Source organism: Tiliqua scincoides, chromosome 2 (genome assembly GCF_035046505.1).
Source record: "Tiliqua scincoides isolate rTilSci1 chromosome 2, rTilSci1.hap2, whole genome shotgun sequence".
Taxonomy (NCBI): domain Eukaryota; kingdom Metazoa; phylum Chordata; class Lepidosauria; order Squamata; family Scincidae; genus Tiliqua; species Tiliqua scincoides.
In genome coordinates this window covers 143077900-143094513 of record NC_089822.1, presented here as the reverse complement: position 1 = coordinate 143094513, position 16614 = coordinate 143077900, and the positions used below count along the sequence as shown (strand labels likewise).

The 16614-nt window shown below is 40.7% G+C and overlaps 1 protein-coding gene across 2 annotated transcripts in view; it reads right to left on the bottom strand.

Annotated features, from left to right (window-relative positions):
* The window catches only part of HELZ (helicase with zinc finger), a 170069-nt gene that overhangs the window by 73060 nt on the left and 80395 nt on the right, over positions 1 to 16614 (bottom strand). The window contains exons 14-17 of one of the 2 annotated variants that reach the window (XM_066613958.1): positions 13710 to 13889; positions 13112 to 13216; positions 1654 to 1832; positions 1004 to 1122 (exon numbers count right to left, since the gene is read on the bottom strand). In XM_066613958.1, coding sequence (XP_066470055.1) covers positions 1004 to 1122; positions 1654 to 1832; positions 13112 to 13216; positions 13710 to 13889 — 583 coding nt within the window. The remainder of the gene's footprint in view (positions 1 to 1003; positions 1123 to 1653; positions 1833 to 13111; positions 13217 to 13709; positions 13890 to 16614) is intronic. The other variant, XM_066613959.1, reaches the window with a different exon arrangement.

The following is a 16614-nucleotide window of genomic DNA, read 5'->3' as shown; positions in this document are numbered from 1 at the left end:
TCAGTCTGCGTGCGACAGAAGTTCCTCCAGAAATGGGGGGAGCAGACCATGGGGACAGGTGTTTCTTGTATTCGCAGTTTTAGGCATCCGCAGGGGGTTCCAGAATGGAACCCCTGCAGATTAGGGGGCATGCCTGTATATTTATATAAGTCTAAGAATTGCTGTTCAGCTCTTTTCAGGCCCCAGCCCTGCATTTTATGAAGGGAATGGAGAAGGCTTTTTTAGCGGGCTTTAGCAGTGCAAGCAATGGGAGAATGTGTTAAATTCCATTTTATCAACTCTAAATGTGAAATAGCAGCAGACTTGGCTTGGCACTATATACACTGCGGGGGAGGGAACTAAAGAAGAAGAAGGCATCAGAATTTGATTCAGATTCACTCAGCCCTTTCCTTTTATCAGGGCACTATTCTGTTCATTAAAAGGGCTAGTACTTTCATACGCACCACATATAGGGAAAAATACATAAAAACAGTTTGTGATACCATCACCATGTAGCAGTTTTATATCTGGTGTTCTAACAACATTGATCAAACATTAACCTTCGTCAATGATTGATGCATTCATGCATTAACTACATAGAATTTTATCTTACTCAATGCCAAGGGTTCAAACTGAAAAGTGTCTTATGACAGCTCATGCTAAAATAGAATTACTAACCTATTATAGCATGAGCTGAGGCAGAGATATGGCGGCTTGTCCAGGTCCACCCAATAAGTTAACAGGAAAAGTAAAATGAACCATGATCTTCCTAGTTTTTATTCCATTCTCTTTAACCGCATTCCTAGGCACATTTATCTGGGAATAAGTCCCACAGAATTCAATGAGACTTACTTCTCAGGAAACCTGAATAGGACTGCACTATTAATCAGTACACTACATTACACTACCTGTTGACAGTTTCGTGCAAGAGCTGCTTTGTAATTGGCAAGCACAGCTTGTACTTTGGGGATTATTTTTTTATTTCCCCTAAGGAAAGACTAAGTTCACAAATATAGACTCTTACTTGCATATGGTCTCCAGCCAAGACGATTCTTGTATTTTTATTTGCTAGTGCTAGAGGCATGATAGTCTCACACTCCATTGCCTGTGCAGCTTCATCTAACAGGATATGTGTAAAAAACCCTACAAAACAGAAACAGACAAAACGTTAAGCAGTAGGTGATAAACATGATGATAACTATAACAAAACATTTCATCAGTTCTCTGAAACAGACACATGCATAAGAAACATGAAAATGTACAGAGGACGATAGTCCACAAAAGCTTATGCTACAAATAAATGTGTCAGTCTTTATGGTGCCAAGACACTTTACTTTTTCATTGTTATGAACTCCAAAACGCAATCCAAAAACATTGGTTTCTCTCCCTCCCTTCTTTTTAATTTTCAGACTGCTAATAACTTTTTTCCTTATAAACTACATTTTAAAAAGATACAAGATCCAGAATGAATAATAGGGTTAACCCACACAACTTTGTACAGATAACAAGCATTTAGCAGCTTGAAAATTGTTCTGCTTTCCCACTGCTTCCAATTAGCACAGAAATTCACACAAAGTAAGTTCTGAAGAGTTCACTTAAGGCAGAGAAAGATTTCAGGATTTATAGATCCAAGAGAACATTACATAAGAAATATTTTGACGTGCATTTCCTTACCTGGTTCAAGATCCAGCTGACACAGATATTGTGAAGTATTCAAGGTAACAACTACTACTCGTTGTTTAAGAATATCTTCTTTCTGTGGCATCTGAAAGGTGGAATGTGTGCTTGAAATCAAACAGTATTGATGCACAACTGGGTGGACAGTTTTTACCCAGCGATTTCTGAAATACACCCTGAAAAAGAAGAAAAGATTTTACTTTTGAACAAACACAACTATAATGAACTTTTAACTTTTCATGTCATCCTATGATATCATTAACTAAACAACTAGGTAGATCTCATTATCCATTCTGTTCTGGAATACAGTTCTTCTACATTACTTTCAAAATTCAAAGCGCTTAGTTCCTTTTATAGTGACCAGTGTCATTGTAGTAGGATGTAAAGAGAACTTCCATTTATCCAAATATCTGATAGATGAACCCTCCCACAATTAATTTATATGATGTTCCTCTTTAAAGCTACTGGAATCAAGCTCCGTGGATGAGATATTAAGATTATATATTTGTGAAATAAAAATATTACAAACCAAGACCTACAATTAATTTTATCTGCAGAACTCAACAATGTCAGGGGCCATTAGAAATTAGCTCTTATACAGAACGGTCCAGCACATACTGACAAGAGATCCAGCTGGAAGGTGAAATGCTTTGGTCAAATCATGGGGGAGAGATAGGTGGGTCCTTAACGAAATCCACAAGCCTTATGCTAGTTTCCCTCAATTTTAGCCAAATCTGCTTCTTCCCAGCCTTCTAAAGACAGCAGCTATGGAGGCATAACAAAGTAAGAGGTGCAGGCACTCTGTGACTTCTGTGTAATATGCAGACATATACAACACCTCTCATCATGACAGGCATTTCTCTAATACTTCATAAAGACCAGGATCTTTCACTATTTCAAGAGAACAAGACTACGAACTGCTCCCCAAGGATTCATTCCAGTGTATCTTGTAACAGTTTTCTTCACAACACTGTTCAATTTCTCAATAGATGCCACCCTCAAGCAACGGTACAACAAGGCCAAATCCCATGCTTGAGAACTTTGAAGCATTACACAATAAATTACGTAACAAAATGTTCCAGCTCCTTGACCTGCGTAAATCTCTTTCGATTCCACTAAATAATTTTTTTTCCTCAATAAAAGCTGTAAAGCCCTTTAAATATGCCATCATGCTTTGAAGTAACTAAGCTACAAAATAATTGGATAGCTTGTGCAAACTTGAAATACATTTAAAATAGCAGTCTTTCACATTCAAAAATACGGTCATTTTTATGCGATACAATGAAGTCTATTTCAATATATTTGCTCTTGCTACTTTCCTTTTGTAAACCACTGTGCATTTACCTGAACATAAACTGGATATTATAAGAAACTCACAGCTAATCTAGAGGATTAGGCAGTAGAGAAGGTATATATACCGTAAATAAGAGAAACCCTGTAGCAAATTGTTTAGTCATGCATAAACACATCAATCATTAAAAGCAGCATATCTTGTTGCTTAATTAATTCTGCTCCACTTAATATTCTCCTATAGAAGCCTTGCTTGTGACATTTGGTAAGCTCAACAGAACAGAAAAGGGAAAAAAGTAAACTCAGTATCATAAGATGTGACACTGTCAAAAAAAGTACTCAAATAAGACCATGACTGATCAGACAAGCATTTTTGAATATTGCCAAAATATACTAAGAATATTAGATATGTATACCAAGATATTAGATCTTGGTATATTGCCATATACCAAGATCCAGGTCTACAGAGCTTGCGTCCTGAGTACACTTCTGTACTGCAGCGAGTCATGGACTCTTCACTCACAACAGGAGAGGAAACTGAATGCTTTCCACATGCGCTGCCTCCGACGTATTCTTGGCATCACCTGGCAGGACAAAGTTCCAAACAACACAGTCCTGGAATGTGCTAGAATCCCTAGCATGTATGCACTACTGAAACAGAGACGCCTGCGTTGGCTCGGTCATGTCGTGAGAATGGATGATGGCCGGATCCCAAAGGATCTCCTCTATGGAGAACTCGTGCAAGGAAAGCGCCCTACGGGTAGACCACAGCTGCGATACAAGGACATCTGCAAGAGGGATCTGAAGGCCTTAGGAGTGGACCTCAACAAGTGGGAAACCCTGGCCTCTGAGCGGCCCGCTTGGAGGCAGGCTGTGCAACATGGCCTTTCCCAGTTTGAAGAGACACTTGGCCAACAGTCTGAGGCTAAGAGGCAAAGAAGGAAGGCTCATAGCAAGGGAGACAGGCCAGGGACAGACTGCACTTGCTCCCAGTGTGGAAGGGATTGTCACTCCCGAATCGGCCTTTTCAGCCACACTAGACGCTGTTCCAGAACCACCTTTCAGAGCGCGATATCATAGTCTTTCGAGACTGAAGGTTGCCAACTATATACGCCATCAAAATGTATTGTATTAATAAAGTAACAGAGAAATTTAAGAAGTACTCTATTTGAAAAGACCCAGGATTCTGAAGCCATTGGAGATGTAACTGAACACTTAAATTCATTCCTGGAAGGAAAGGTAGATATAGCATTCAATTAACTGATTAAAGAGTTGAAGATTCAAATCCCCTGAAGGTTCAGAAAAATTGCATAACACAGTACATAAATCCAAAGCCTCATAGAAGGCAGGCCCAATAGGCCATTCTGGATATCTCTTATTCAAGAAGAAAACATTATTTTATTTACATCGGTCATGGTCTTATTTGAGTCAACTTCTTTTTGGAAACTTTGATACTTTTGATTACTAGTTTAAATGAAGGTAATGATTCCCATCTATTCACGGTGACACTAACAGGACACTAACTTACTTAAAAGCAAGTCTCACTGACTCCCAGATAAATATGCACATAATTGCAGTTAAATAATCTCTGTCCTCATACAGAGAGCGATGAAATTCTTGTTTTACTCCTATTACCTGTTATAGCATTCCATCACAAGTTCCTGATAATGAATGCTATATGCTGTGGGTGACGGCAAATCATTCAGCCTACAGTGTGGCTGAAGTTGGACCACAACAGTATGCTGACCTGAGGATACTTGAAAGCACACTTGACATCACTTGATTGTGGTACATGACAGTTCCAGTGTATAGTTTATGCAAGTTGAGACATGCTGATGTCTAGCACTATTTTTATGATGGGAAAATGTGACTGTAAATGAGAGGTGAGGTCTTGAAGTGTGTTGTGATTGCTGCTAGGGTAGTGTAGGTTTTGTGCACCTGTGGTGGAATCTGGGTTGCTCAGAGTGAAACAAGAACTCTTCAAGTGGATTCCCAATTCCTTTAACAGAGAAGGTGGAGATCACCTTCCTCAGTCATTTTGACCTGCCTGATCTGATGTTCTAGACTGGTATCCACTTCACTTTCTCTCATCCTTCTTCACAGGCTCTCAACATTCAACCATCCTAATTCACTCACTTCTCTTCCTGATTCTGTGTCTACCTATGATTTCATCTCTTCCCTTTCCTCTCTCATTAATCCACTTCCCCTCCTTTATCCTACCAGAGTTGCTTTCCCTATACATCAATCAAGTGACATCAAGAATGCTTTTAAGTATCCTCAGATCAGCATACCATTGTAGTCCACCTCCAGTCACTCTGCAGCTGACCACAATTTATGATTTGCCCTGACCCACAGCATACACTCATTAGTGGGAACTTGAGAAAGAATAATCTTTCTCCTCTTCCTCTTTCAATACATTTTGCCTCTTCCTAGTCTTGCTACATTTACCTACTTTGCTTGCTCATCACTTAATCCAGTTGTTTTACTTCTGCACTTTCACTCATCGCCTGATGTGACCTCTTTTTCACTACTTTCTAGTTGCTGATAATTTCTGCTCTTTTTCTACCTATTTCTCAGTTGGGCCCCTCTGCAGGTCAGAAAGGCTTCCTTCATGTAGCCTTATCATATGCTCTATGCACTCCACAGAATTCAACAGGGCTTATTCCAAACATGCCTTAAGATTGCAGTCTTAAGCAAAAGTCCTCACCCCTGCCCTTCTAAATAACTGCCATAGTAGCAAGCTAAGATGTTGAGTGGGGTGGGTTTGTTCTAAAGTAGTGGTTCTCAAAATGGTGGGTTGCAACCCACCACAGGAACAAAAAAGGGTCACTTTCCCCTTAAGAGGAGTGACCCATAAATGGGTGCCAGACAGCGCCACGGCAGTTGAGACACCACAGAAAGCCTAGGCGCATTTAAACATACCTGAGGGGACTGTGTAACCTCCTAGAGGCTGTAGCTCTCTCCACGAGCTTCCCCCCCCCCCTGCAGTGGGCTTCAATTTGCAGTCGGAGACTACTTCAGATTTCGGAAACTCCATGTTCCAGAGCTCCGAATGCAAACCAGGAGTGGGTTCCGACTGCAAATTGGAGTCCACTGCAGTGGAGGAGGCTGTGAGCCTCCAGGACCCTCCAGCACTCAAACTTCCAGTGAGTTTAAGAACCACTGTTCTAGAGAACTTAATTGGTAATTCCCAGGTACCAAGGCCAGTGTCTCATTTCCAAAATGGGAGATGCACAGTTCTATCAATTCTGGAAGCTATTTTCCCTAATACCAAAACTGTAGGGTTACCATTTTGCACATGCTCAAAGGCAACCTAGCATTACTTCACATGCCCCAGGACCTGCACTGATCAGATTTCACAATTCAGCCCTGGCTCAGATGAAGCCTCATAAGCTATGCCTTGCTAGTTCTTCTTTGCTGATTCCCCCCAAAACCTGGAGTTCAAAGGTATTGCTGGCTCTGAATAAATGGGGAGAGGGAACGCCAACCTTTCAACTACCACTTTTCTTCCTTCCCTAGAAACTCCCCCTCCCAGCTACTATCAATGTTCTGGATCTGGGTTTACCTTGCAAACCATGTGAAAGCAAAAGCATTTTGAGGAGGGAAAGTTTCAGGGGAAAGCAAGAAAACATCAAGCACTCCATGCCCTTGTTCCTTCTCTGATACAAAACTTCCTAAGGATGCTGTGCAATGGAGAAGATGTTGAGCTATCATTACACTGGTTGCAGTGTAGCATACACTTTGATCCTTGAAGGTAGAAAGCACAATAATTTATGTTATTGAACCAACATATTTCAGTAAACATTAAGCAAATTTTCAGGTCACAGAGGAAACATTTTTTCCTAAAAGAACCTTCTGAAAAGTTCAGAACATTGTATTCTATTTCGCCAAGTGAAGTTCATGAAATGCAAAGTAATCACCTCATCTTCCTTGTTCAAACCATAAAGGTTCAACTCAAGGATAGTCACTCAAGATGGAAAGGAAAGAGAATGTCATTGTGATCAGTGTTTCAGAAGACATTCTTAGACACTGAGAGAACCCTATCAAGGAAAAGAATTTTTAAAAAAATCTATGGCCTTTCTCAAGACTACAAGGCTGCATCACAGCCATGCTTTATCCCTTTTGGGTTTTGGAGGCTATAGGTTTAAGATGCAACTTCATGTGACACTGACAACGGAATCCTTGAAAAAGAAAACTGATTTGCACAGAGATGACCAAGATGCTTCAACACTGACAAAACTACCATGAGCATGGTACTTCTACATGTAAATACTGCTTCCTTCCAACCAACATCCTTGCCATTATTTCTAGATCAGCATACAGCCAAATCATTCTCGGTACAGCAGACACAAAACATAGAAAAGCATGGAAGGGGTTAGGTCTGATATCATGCCTACAGCATAATCCTATCTAGGCGTTCTGTCAGCGCAGCAGTCCCTGTGCCAAGGGTGTTGCAAAAATGCCACAGAACATGTTAGTAGCACCTGGAGAGTAAGCAGTACCAGAGAGGAGGCCTGCATCGGCCCGCCAATGCTGCATCCTTAAGATTGGCTGCCAGCAGAAGTTAGAGTGGTGGAAGGGTGATTCTGGATAGGAGAGAGTGGAACAGGGGTGGATCAGGCCTGGGAGGAGGTGGGATTAGTAAAGTAGACCTCCGCTGCATCCTATCCTCCATCTGAGGTCTGAATGCCCTAAACAGGGCTGCTTGGACTTGCACCATCTAAACAGCTGGTGCAAACCTCAGTAGCCCCACTGGCTGGGGTGTTATGCAGGATAGGGGTAAAAATACTCCCTTACCCTGGGGAGACCTCCAGCCTGCTCCAAAGCTGCGTTGGATCCAGTGGAAATCATGCAGTCATGTAGTTTAGGATTGGGCTGCCGGTTACGTAACACTAAGGTAACCAACACTTCTGACAATCTCCTTCAAGAGAGCTGATATATGAAACAGGAGAGGAACTAGAATAGAAAGACAGAGGAATTCTAGATGTGTTAATAAACAATTTTCCAGGAGCAGGCTTTAAGATAACTTGAAAGCAATGTTTCTGCAATGTGGTCAATTCATGACCACAAGTATTAGACAGAGACAATGTAATGTAAGTAAGCTACTTTACAGCCCAATCCTGAGCTCCCGTGGCACGCAGCTGTGGCAGCACCGAAAACGGCTACTGCTGCATCCTCTGCACCTCGGGCAGCCGCGGGTGGCACCTTGGGAGAAGGGAACTTTTGTTCCCTTCCACCGGGTAAAGGAAGTAACCCCGCAATGGGGCTACTTGATTCAACACTGACCAAAAGGTCAGTAGTGAGGGAAGAGTGTTCATGTCGGTCGGTAAGCCCCACACGAATGCTCAGAATCTGGTGGAGCAGAGCATGCCTGGTGTTGGGCCTCGCACATGTGCCTTATGGCACGTTTGCAACAGTGCGTGGCAGTGGTAAGCCGGCACGTCGAGACCAGAATTGGGCTCTTAGCCTTTATGGTTAGCTAGAAAAGAAAGTCCCATTGATGAAATTAATACCATATCTGTAGTGTCATACTAAGGCCTAAAAAAATGAAAATGGTTCAAAAAATGATAAAACTAAAAACACTCTCATAAAAAAATTCTCAGTTGTTTTTCTCAAAAGACAAATATTCAAGCTGTAGCAGCCACTGACCAAAAGTTATAAACGATAAATTGTTAAAAGCACAAAACAAAAACCAAATAATGGCTTTTGGTAAAGGGCTACGTGCCACTTCACATGCTATGAATTAAAGGTGGACAAGTGTAGCGTATACTGGAACATTTGAAGTGGATACATGCGAACACACTGGTCCTAGGGATCAGGCTCAGAAACAGCAGTTCCGCACTGTGCATATGTGCAGTGGAATACATGTAGGCAGTTGCTTCAGACATGACAGTGTGAATACAATAATGTACAGAACAGCCATAAATCACTGCTAAGTTATTTTGCATTTTTAACAATTACGTAAAACAGCATTTAGAAATGCATAAATTTGCATCAATAATTTTATATCACTAGTTAAGAGGTTTTATATTAACTAAGTAATATAGTTCGCACCTCTTGTTCTCAAATTGGGGCATCACAATGCCCCAGCCTGAAGAGCTCTGTCTTCGCCCCTTTAAGGTGCAGAGAGGGGGAAATGCAGCGACGCAATTCCTAGGATCACACTGCTGACAGTGGCAACAGGAGCTTTGTTTTACTCACCAGAAGCAGCTTCCTGGGGGCACAGAGACCCCCATGGAAGCCTCCTCAGGGTTCTCCAAGCCTCAGAAAATCTAAAAATAAAGATTGTGCCCCACTTCTGGTTTGTCAATTGAAAATCTGGAAGTGGGTTCAGGGGCTTCCATGAATCTCCCCAAACTCCTGGAAGGCTGCTGCTGCTGGTGGTAAGTAAAACAAAGCCCCTATCACCCCGGCAGCGGTGCAATCCTGGGGATCACATTGCTGCATTCCCCCTCCCCCAGAAAGACTTACTACAGCTCCCAAACTCCCAGAGAGTTTGAGAACCACTGCCCTAGTTAGATGTTGGAAATAACACACACCATCCTAGATTTATTCACATTATTTCTTATTTCAAATAACAGCATTGACTTTTTGCTTGCCAGATTGCAGGTTTTAGGTTTTATGATGTAATTTCATCTAAAATACTAAATCACAAGACAATATTAATACAGTTCCAATCCACTAACAATTTCCTCCAAGCCTCCAGAGAAAAATGGGTCTTTGCAAACAGACTTCTTGAATTTAGCTATGTAGGAAGATGGGGGGGATTGTTTCACCTGAATGAGGCCAACAATAATCTAACCAATTTGGTTTATCTTAAAAGTCTAGCATAGGTCTGTCTTGCAACTAACTGTGACATAACACTTATCTCATCATCTTGATGTTTTCAATAGCTCTATTCAGAAACTTCTAACATTCTGGAATGTTTCAAGGTTCATAAATGAATACATTCCAAAGAACCCAGTCAACAGTGCTTTAATTTTTTTAAACTGAAAAATCTTTTTTTAAAAAGATCCTACTTCAAAAAAAAACAAAGAAGTAGGCTATCCACCTGAGTTCCCAGGTTCCTACTGTTTAGGAAACTGCTTTCTTTATCCCCCCATTTCTGCTGTAGCCACCATGTCTCAAACACCCTCACTAGCACCCTTTCATCCTTCTCTTCGAGCATACAGTCCCTCTGACCTCAAATGCTATTCAGTTTCTCTGCTGTACAGAGCTTACTCTCCGATTAGCCCTTTTTGAGTTCAATTACAAACCGACACTACTTACCCCTTATCTCCCTCCTTTCTTCACAGGGGCCCTCTGAACTAAGTAGGAAGTGTACTGTACTTCCTGTTTAAAGAGCCCATGGGAGAAAGGAACAACATAAGAGGGGAGGGAGCCAGATCGCTGCATTCCAATCCTTGGAGCAGCTCCATCAGCAATAGATAGGAGGGAAATGGTAGGCAGAGGAAGGGTGCCAAGCACCCTTCATCTGGTTGCTGCTTCCCCCAATTCACCAAGCAATACAAGTATCAACACAAACGTCATGAGCTGACCAGCTTCTTTCAGCCTCCTTGCCTCTGCATGGCCTGCCAATTTCCCCATAACCTGGAACTTTTCCCCATTTTTTATTTATTTCCAAGATAATGGTTTAATCCTCGCCATATAGACAATTTTCCCTTCCCCACAGGATCTAGCCTGCAAACTCTTTGGTTCTTTGAGCAACTGAACATTCTGAACTATCATACCAGTTCAGTTAATCAGTGTCAATGGCTTCACTACTACAATGCAATGTACATTAAAAGCATGTGACCTTTTTACTGAGATTTTAAAAAGAAAAAAAAATTCACAGAACCATTTGAAAGAAAACCTTTTAGCATAACAGCTGACTCAGGATAGTATAAAAAACAAAACCATTCATTTCAATTGGAATTTATTCCTGAAGGTCAAATCACATAAGGGAATATGTTCAGCCAATTCCCAGTTACATCAATTCAAGGTTAAAAACTGACCCCTGAGATTACATTTATAAAATAAATTTAGCCCTATTTTGCGCAATACATTAACTATCATTTATAATAATTTAAACTAGTAAGACGATAATATATTATATACTTTTATACTTTACAAAATTCCATCACATCATAGCAGGCCCATTCAACTTCCAGGGCAAGAATATATCCACTTACATGGTCCAGACTTCAATGTGATACAAGCAGCAATCATATGAAAATATAAACTACATGAAGTTGTCTCTAGACCATTGGTCCAATCTAACATAGAGAACCAGGATGGTGTACTGGTTCAGGAGTTTAACGTATAATAGGGCTCTCCAGACTCTGGCCTACAGGCTGGATCTGGTGCCCTGCCTAATCCTCCCCCACCTGAACGGTGCCTATCATTCCATAGGGAAGCCTCCCATTCGTGATGCAGATCACCCCTGACCTTTGCACTTGCCAGCCACTGCCAGGGTCATTCACCCCAGCTGCCAGGGTCCTTCACCCCAACTGGCTTTGTGCCCAGATGGGGGGCAATTTGCAGCATGAACAGGAGGCCCCCGGGCAGAACTGTAAATTTCATGCGCGCTGGGGATAGCTTTAGCGGTGCACAGCAGTCTACACTTTGAAGACCACTGACCTACAAGATCCAGGTTCAAATCCCCAGTCATCCATGAAGCTTCCTGGGTAATTTTGGGCCAGTCAGTACCTCTCTGACTTTCAATCTTGCAACCTCTTGCAGTCTCTCTGACTTGCAGAACCAATCCTATTTTGCAGTTAAGCCAGTGCAAATCCCTTGCACCAACTTCCAGGCGTTGCAAACGTGCCATATGGAATTCACCTCAAAACCTGCACTGGATACAGTGCAGGTTAGCTGGCCTGCCTGTTCCAGCGCAGGTTAGGATTGGGCTATAAGTCTCTAAAGCAAGAGAAGCAAATCTTGTCAAGAGGCTAGGGCACTTATGAAGCAGCAACCTTAGTTACATAGCACAGGAGCACCACTGCTACTTCTAGGATAATTCCGTCTCGTTCGAAATATACAATATTTGCTTTAAGGCACTCCTTCAATAACTGACTACTGCCCTGACTAGGGGAGGGCACCAGGATGAGGTCTCTTGTTATCTGGTGTGCTCCCTGGGGCATTTGGTGGGCCACTGTGAGATACAGGAAGCTGGACTAGATGGGCCTATGGCCTGATCCAGTGGGGCTGTTCTTATGTTCTTACATCTCACAATCAACCAAATTTTAACAGCATAATGAACAGCTGCTAAATGAACTCTCAGCTAAAGTTAAATTGTTGACTTCAATATTAAACACCATTTCTACACATTCTAGGCATAATTAATAGCACTTTTAATTCCTGTTTCAAATTCTCTCCCTCTTTTTTTTTTTGCACTAATTTCCCTAATATCCATGGCCAGTTTACTTAAATACAAATTGATATGGAATTAATTTCAAATGATTCTCCAAATAATTAGTTTCATTGATTATCACTATCCCCAAATTGACAAGTATTGATGTAATTCAGTGTTTCTCAACCAGTGATACTAGTACCGCCAGTGGTACTTGAGGTGGTGTCTGGTGGTACTCGCTGAACCCCTGTGAGACCAGGAACGCGACACAACAAACAGTAGTAGGAGGCTCGACTCAGTGAGCAGAACTCCAAAGCATGCTTTTCCACACTCAAAAAAGCCATTTATCTGCCCTGAGCCTCTTACTACGACTTGTCGTGTTATATTGGCCTCCCAACCCAAAAGTAACTGGCAATGATGTCATTGCCAGTAACTTCTGGTGGTACTTCAAATAGGTGGACTATGTGACATGGTGAAGTACAAATGTTGAGAAACACTGATCTAATTTACTATACATCTTTTCCCCAAACAAAATTAATTGAAAAGTTATTTTTTTTTTTAATAGTCTTAGTAGTTATTAGAGGACCATATCAAATTTTGTTCTGCTCAAAAATCACATTTATTCACATAAGAAGACTTAAAAAAGGATGTCTTTGTCTTTAATGCATGAAACAAAATGATGGTGACGTTTCCACTTTGCATTTTAACATTATGCAAAAGCACAAGTTTTAAATGCCAATAAGCTTGGAAGTGTTTATGTTTTTCAATATTATTTGGGACAGACACCTTTTCTTAAGACACTGTATAGATACATAGTAAGCCTTAAAAAAATACCTGAGAGGTCTCGCCTGGGGATTGCCTGCTTCTACATATGGATGTAAATAATCCTTTATGTAGAGATCAGCAGCACTATTAGAATGGGTGCAAATGAGAATCCTGCTGGAATAAATGGTGCAAATAAAAAAGCAATGAAGAAACAGAAAATCATTCAAAGCAGTAAAAATACAAAAAAGAGATAGTGGCTATCTTCCCCACACATTTTTTTTCAATGAAATTAGTCTGCAAATTTAATGGTTCAATGGTGTTTCTAGCTAATTTCTGTGGGAAAATTTAAACTTTCAATACAACGTTTAAAAAACATTTTACACTAAATGGTTAGTTTTAAAATAAAGATAGCCATTATAATTCTACACAGTGCACAGCTTTCTAAGTCTAATGCAATGCATTTGTTCCACAAATTGCCAATTTAAGTTCATTCTTTTAAACAAAAAGACTATGCCTTAGTGCTGTCCGATTCTTTCTGGATTATCTATACAAAACAATGATGGATGGTTTTTTTAAGCTGGATGAAAATTCTGCACTGCTAACTTCCTCTTACATAAACAATGGCATTTGCCTTCTAATTAAATATCCATGTATCATCCAATCTCACCTAGTATCATGCTGTTGCAGTATGTGCTTGACTGCCTGAGCCAAAGTGAAGGTTTTGCCTGTCCCATAGGGACCGATGATAAGAACAGGAGGCAGATGTATTGAGAGTGGAGTTGTGATAGCCAGGACAGCCTCTTTCTGCTTTGCATTGAGCCTAGGATCCAACTGCTCATCCCACTGTCTGTACAACAGAAACAGCAGAACATTTACCAACACAAAATACTACAAATTAAAATAAAATAATATTATCATTTGAAGACATGCCTGAAATAAGTTATTCCAGCAGCTAAAATTTGTACAGGTCTTACAATAATGACTAATATTCTGGATATTACCAGTCAATCAAAATAAATGTTGTTTCACATATATTAGTAATATTGGCAGGCAATAAATCACCTAAATGTTAAAAAAACACATTTAGATTTCTATGTAATCTCTGTTTGGCCATCATATTCATCATCACTTCAATTAAAAGGATATGCTTTAAAGTCACAGCTGTCATTAATTCATTTTTTTCCCAAACAGAGCAAATCAATTATTATCTTTGATGAGCTTGAGCTTTGATGAGATTAAAAAACAAAACTGCAAAATAGGAGTTAAGAATTTGCAGTCACTAGTCAACTGAATAAGCTCTCTCTCTCTGTTTGTCAAATAACTATGTTTAGCAAAGGAAATAATGAGACCTCGAAGTACAGGTACTGTATATGTGTAAAAAGAATGAGCATCATACAAGGAAACTGTTTAAAGAACAGTTCACAGAAAATAAGAGAATAATTATTGCTACATGCAGTTTTGATAGGTCTAACAACAGATTGAAAAGCAGACACAGTAGAAAACACCTGTTACTGGAGCACATATGGTCATTCTTTTGTAATGTGATCTGCCTCATTGTTAATTTCACATGCTTGGAAAAAATTCATTAAGTGTTAATACTTGTAAGGGTTACAAACAAGAGGGAATTAATTGAATCCTTCTTGCATATGTGCAACTAGTTGAATTTTTTAGAAAAATCTAGTAAGTGCTAGAAAGATGATGTAGATGCAAAAACAAAATAGAAAGAAAAACTAGAAGTGAAGATGTCAAAAAATATAGAAACACAAGACATATATAGCTGTCTATTAGGAGAATAAAGATACAAAGTCATATTAATTGCTCCTAGACAATCCCACTGCACTACAAAGGGATGGGCACCACAAATCCTAACTTGCAGTGGAACAGGCTGGCCGACTGGCTTGCGCTGTATCCAGCACAGGTTAGGAGGTGACTGGAGGACAACACAGGGAAAGGGGATTTTTTACGCTTACCCCACGTCAATCCCCACTGCTAGAGGGCGACTCAGATCTGCACCAGCTATCTCATTGGCGCAAATCCAAGCAGTTCACGTAAGGCTGCTCGGACCAGGGGTCCCACCCCCCAACTTGATCCACCTCCCAGACTGTCCAAAAACTCCCCCCTTCCTGCCTCTGTTTTTTGTCTCAGTCCTCTACTTGACAGTCCAAGTGTAAAAAAGTGAAGAAAAAATGGCAATATATTTAATGGGAATACTCATTTGATCAATAGAGGTTACATCTGCAAATACATGGACCAAAAGAGGTCTGGACCAGTTTTTTTGTTCAGCAGCTATCATGCTAAACATTCTTTGAACTGTTAAAGGTAGTATAGCACCAAACAACAAATAAAAGTCTCTTAAGTAGCTATCATGAAAAACACAATGTTCAGTGCAGGAAAACTCACTGGAAAGCTTCAGTATATATACAAATTTAATACATGCACATCCTTTGGGAACACTGCCAGATTTCAATGCAGAAAAAGCTATTTCCAGTGACTGCACATGCCAACAATGCATCAAGACACTGAACTATTAGTTGTACTTCCAAAGTTCAGCATACAGAAGGTTATGGCCAAAAGCCTGCTCTTTTAAACCGATACCAGCACAGTATTCTTTGTATCATATCTTAAACTCCTTTGTGCTCTCTTTTCTCATCTTCAAAGCCAAATATTCAAAACACGTGGAAAACACACAGTATGCTGCTGCTGCAACATCCTGCTAATCTTCCCATTAATAAAACAGGATGACTGTTTTATGTAGCTGTCTCCAGTCATCAGACCCTCAGAAACAGCTAGTTTCAGCTTTCTTTCTGAGCTCTCATCAGGGTGCTCTTTTCAATGATCACCAGAAACAATAACATGGAGTATCCTACCAATTTACTCCTCATCACAGAGGTAAAAGTAGTATAATGGCTCCTCCTGCTGTCCCAGGTGAAAACCAATCAATGCCCCAGAAACTAACCTTCAAAGAACTGTGATTCTACACTGTTAGAGTTGCTTCTTGCCCCAGGTTATGTGTTGTTGGGACAAACTCTCATAAATATGTTCTTGTTGTTATACGTTTCTGTGCTACCATTTGTGCGGGTCCACGTTCACAAGCACAAAAAGCAGCACCAGCATTAACTGTAAACAGCTGGAGTGCTTGCTTGGGTTCTGAGGCTAATGGGTTCTGAACTGTCTGTGAAAGAACAGGTGAGAGATCTTGGGGTGCTTGTGGACAGCTTGATGAAAGTGTCAACCCCACATGTGGCAGCAGTGAATAAGGCCAGTTCCATGCTTGGGATCATTAGAAAAGGTATCGAGAATAAGACAGCTAATACTATAATGCCATTGTACAAATCGATGCTAAGGCCACACCTGGAGTACTGCGTCCAGTTCTGGTTGCCACATCTCAAAAAGGATATAGTGAAAATGGAAAATGTGCAGAAGAGAGCAACCAAAATGATAACTGGGTTATGGCACCTTCCTTATGAGGAAAGGCTACAACATTCGGGCCTCTTCAGTCTAGAAAAGAGACTCCTGAGGGGGGGCATGATTGAGACATACAAAATTATGCAGGAGCTGAACAGTGGATAGAG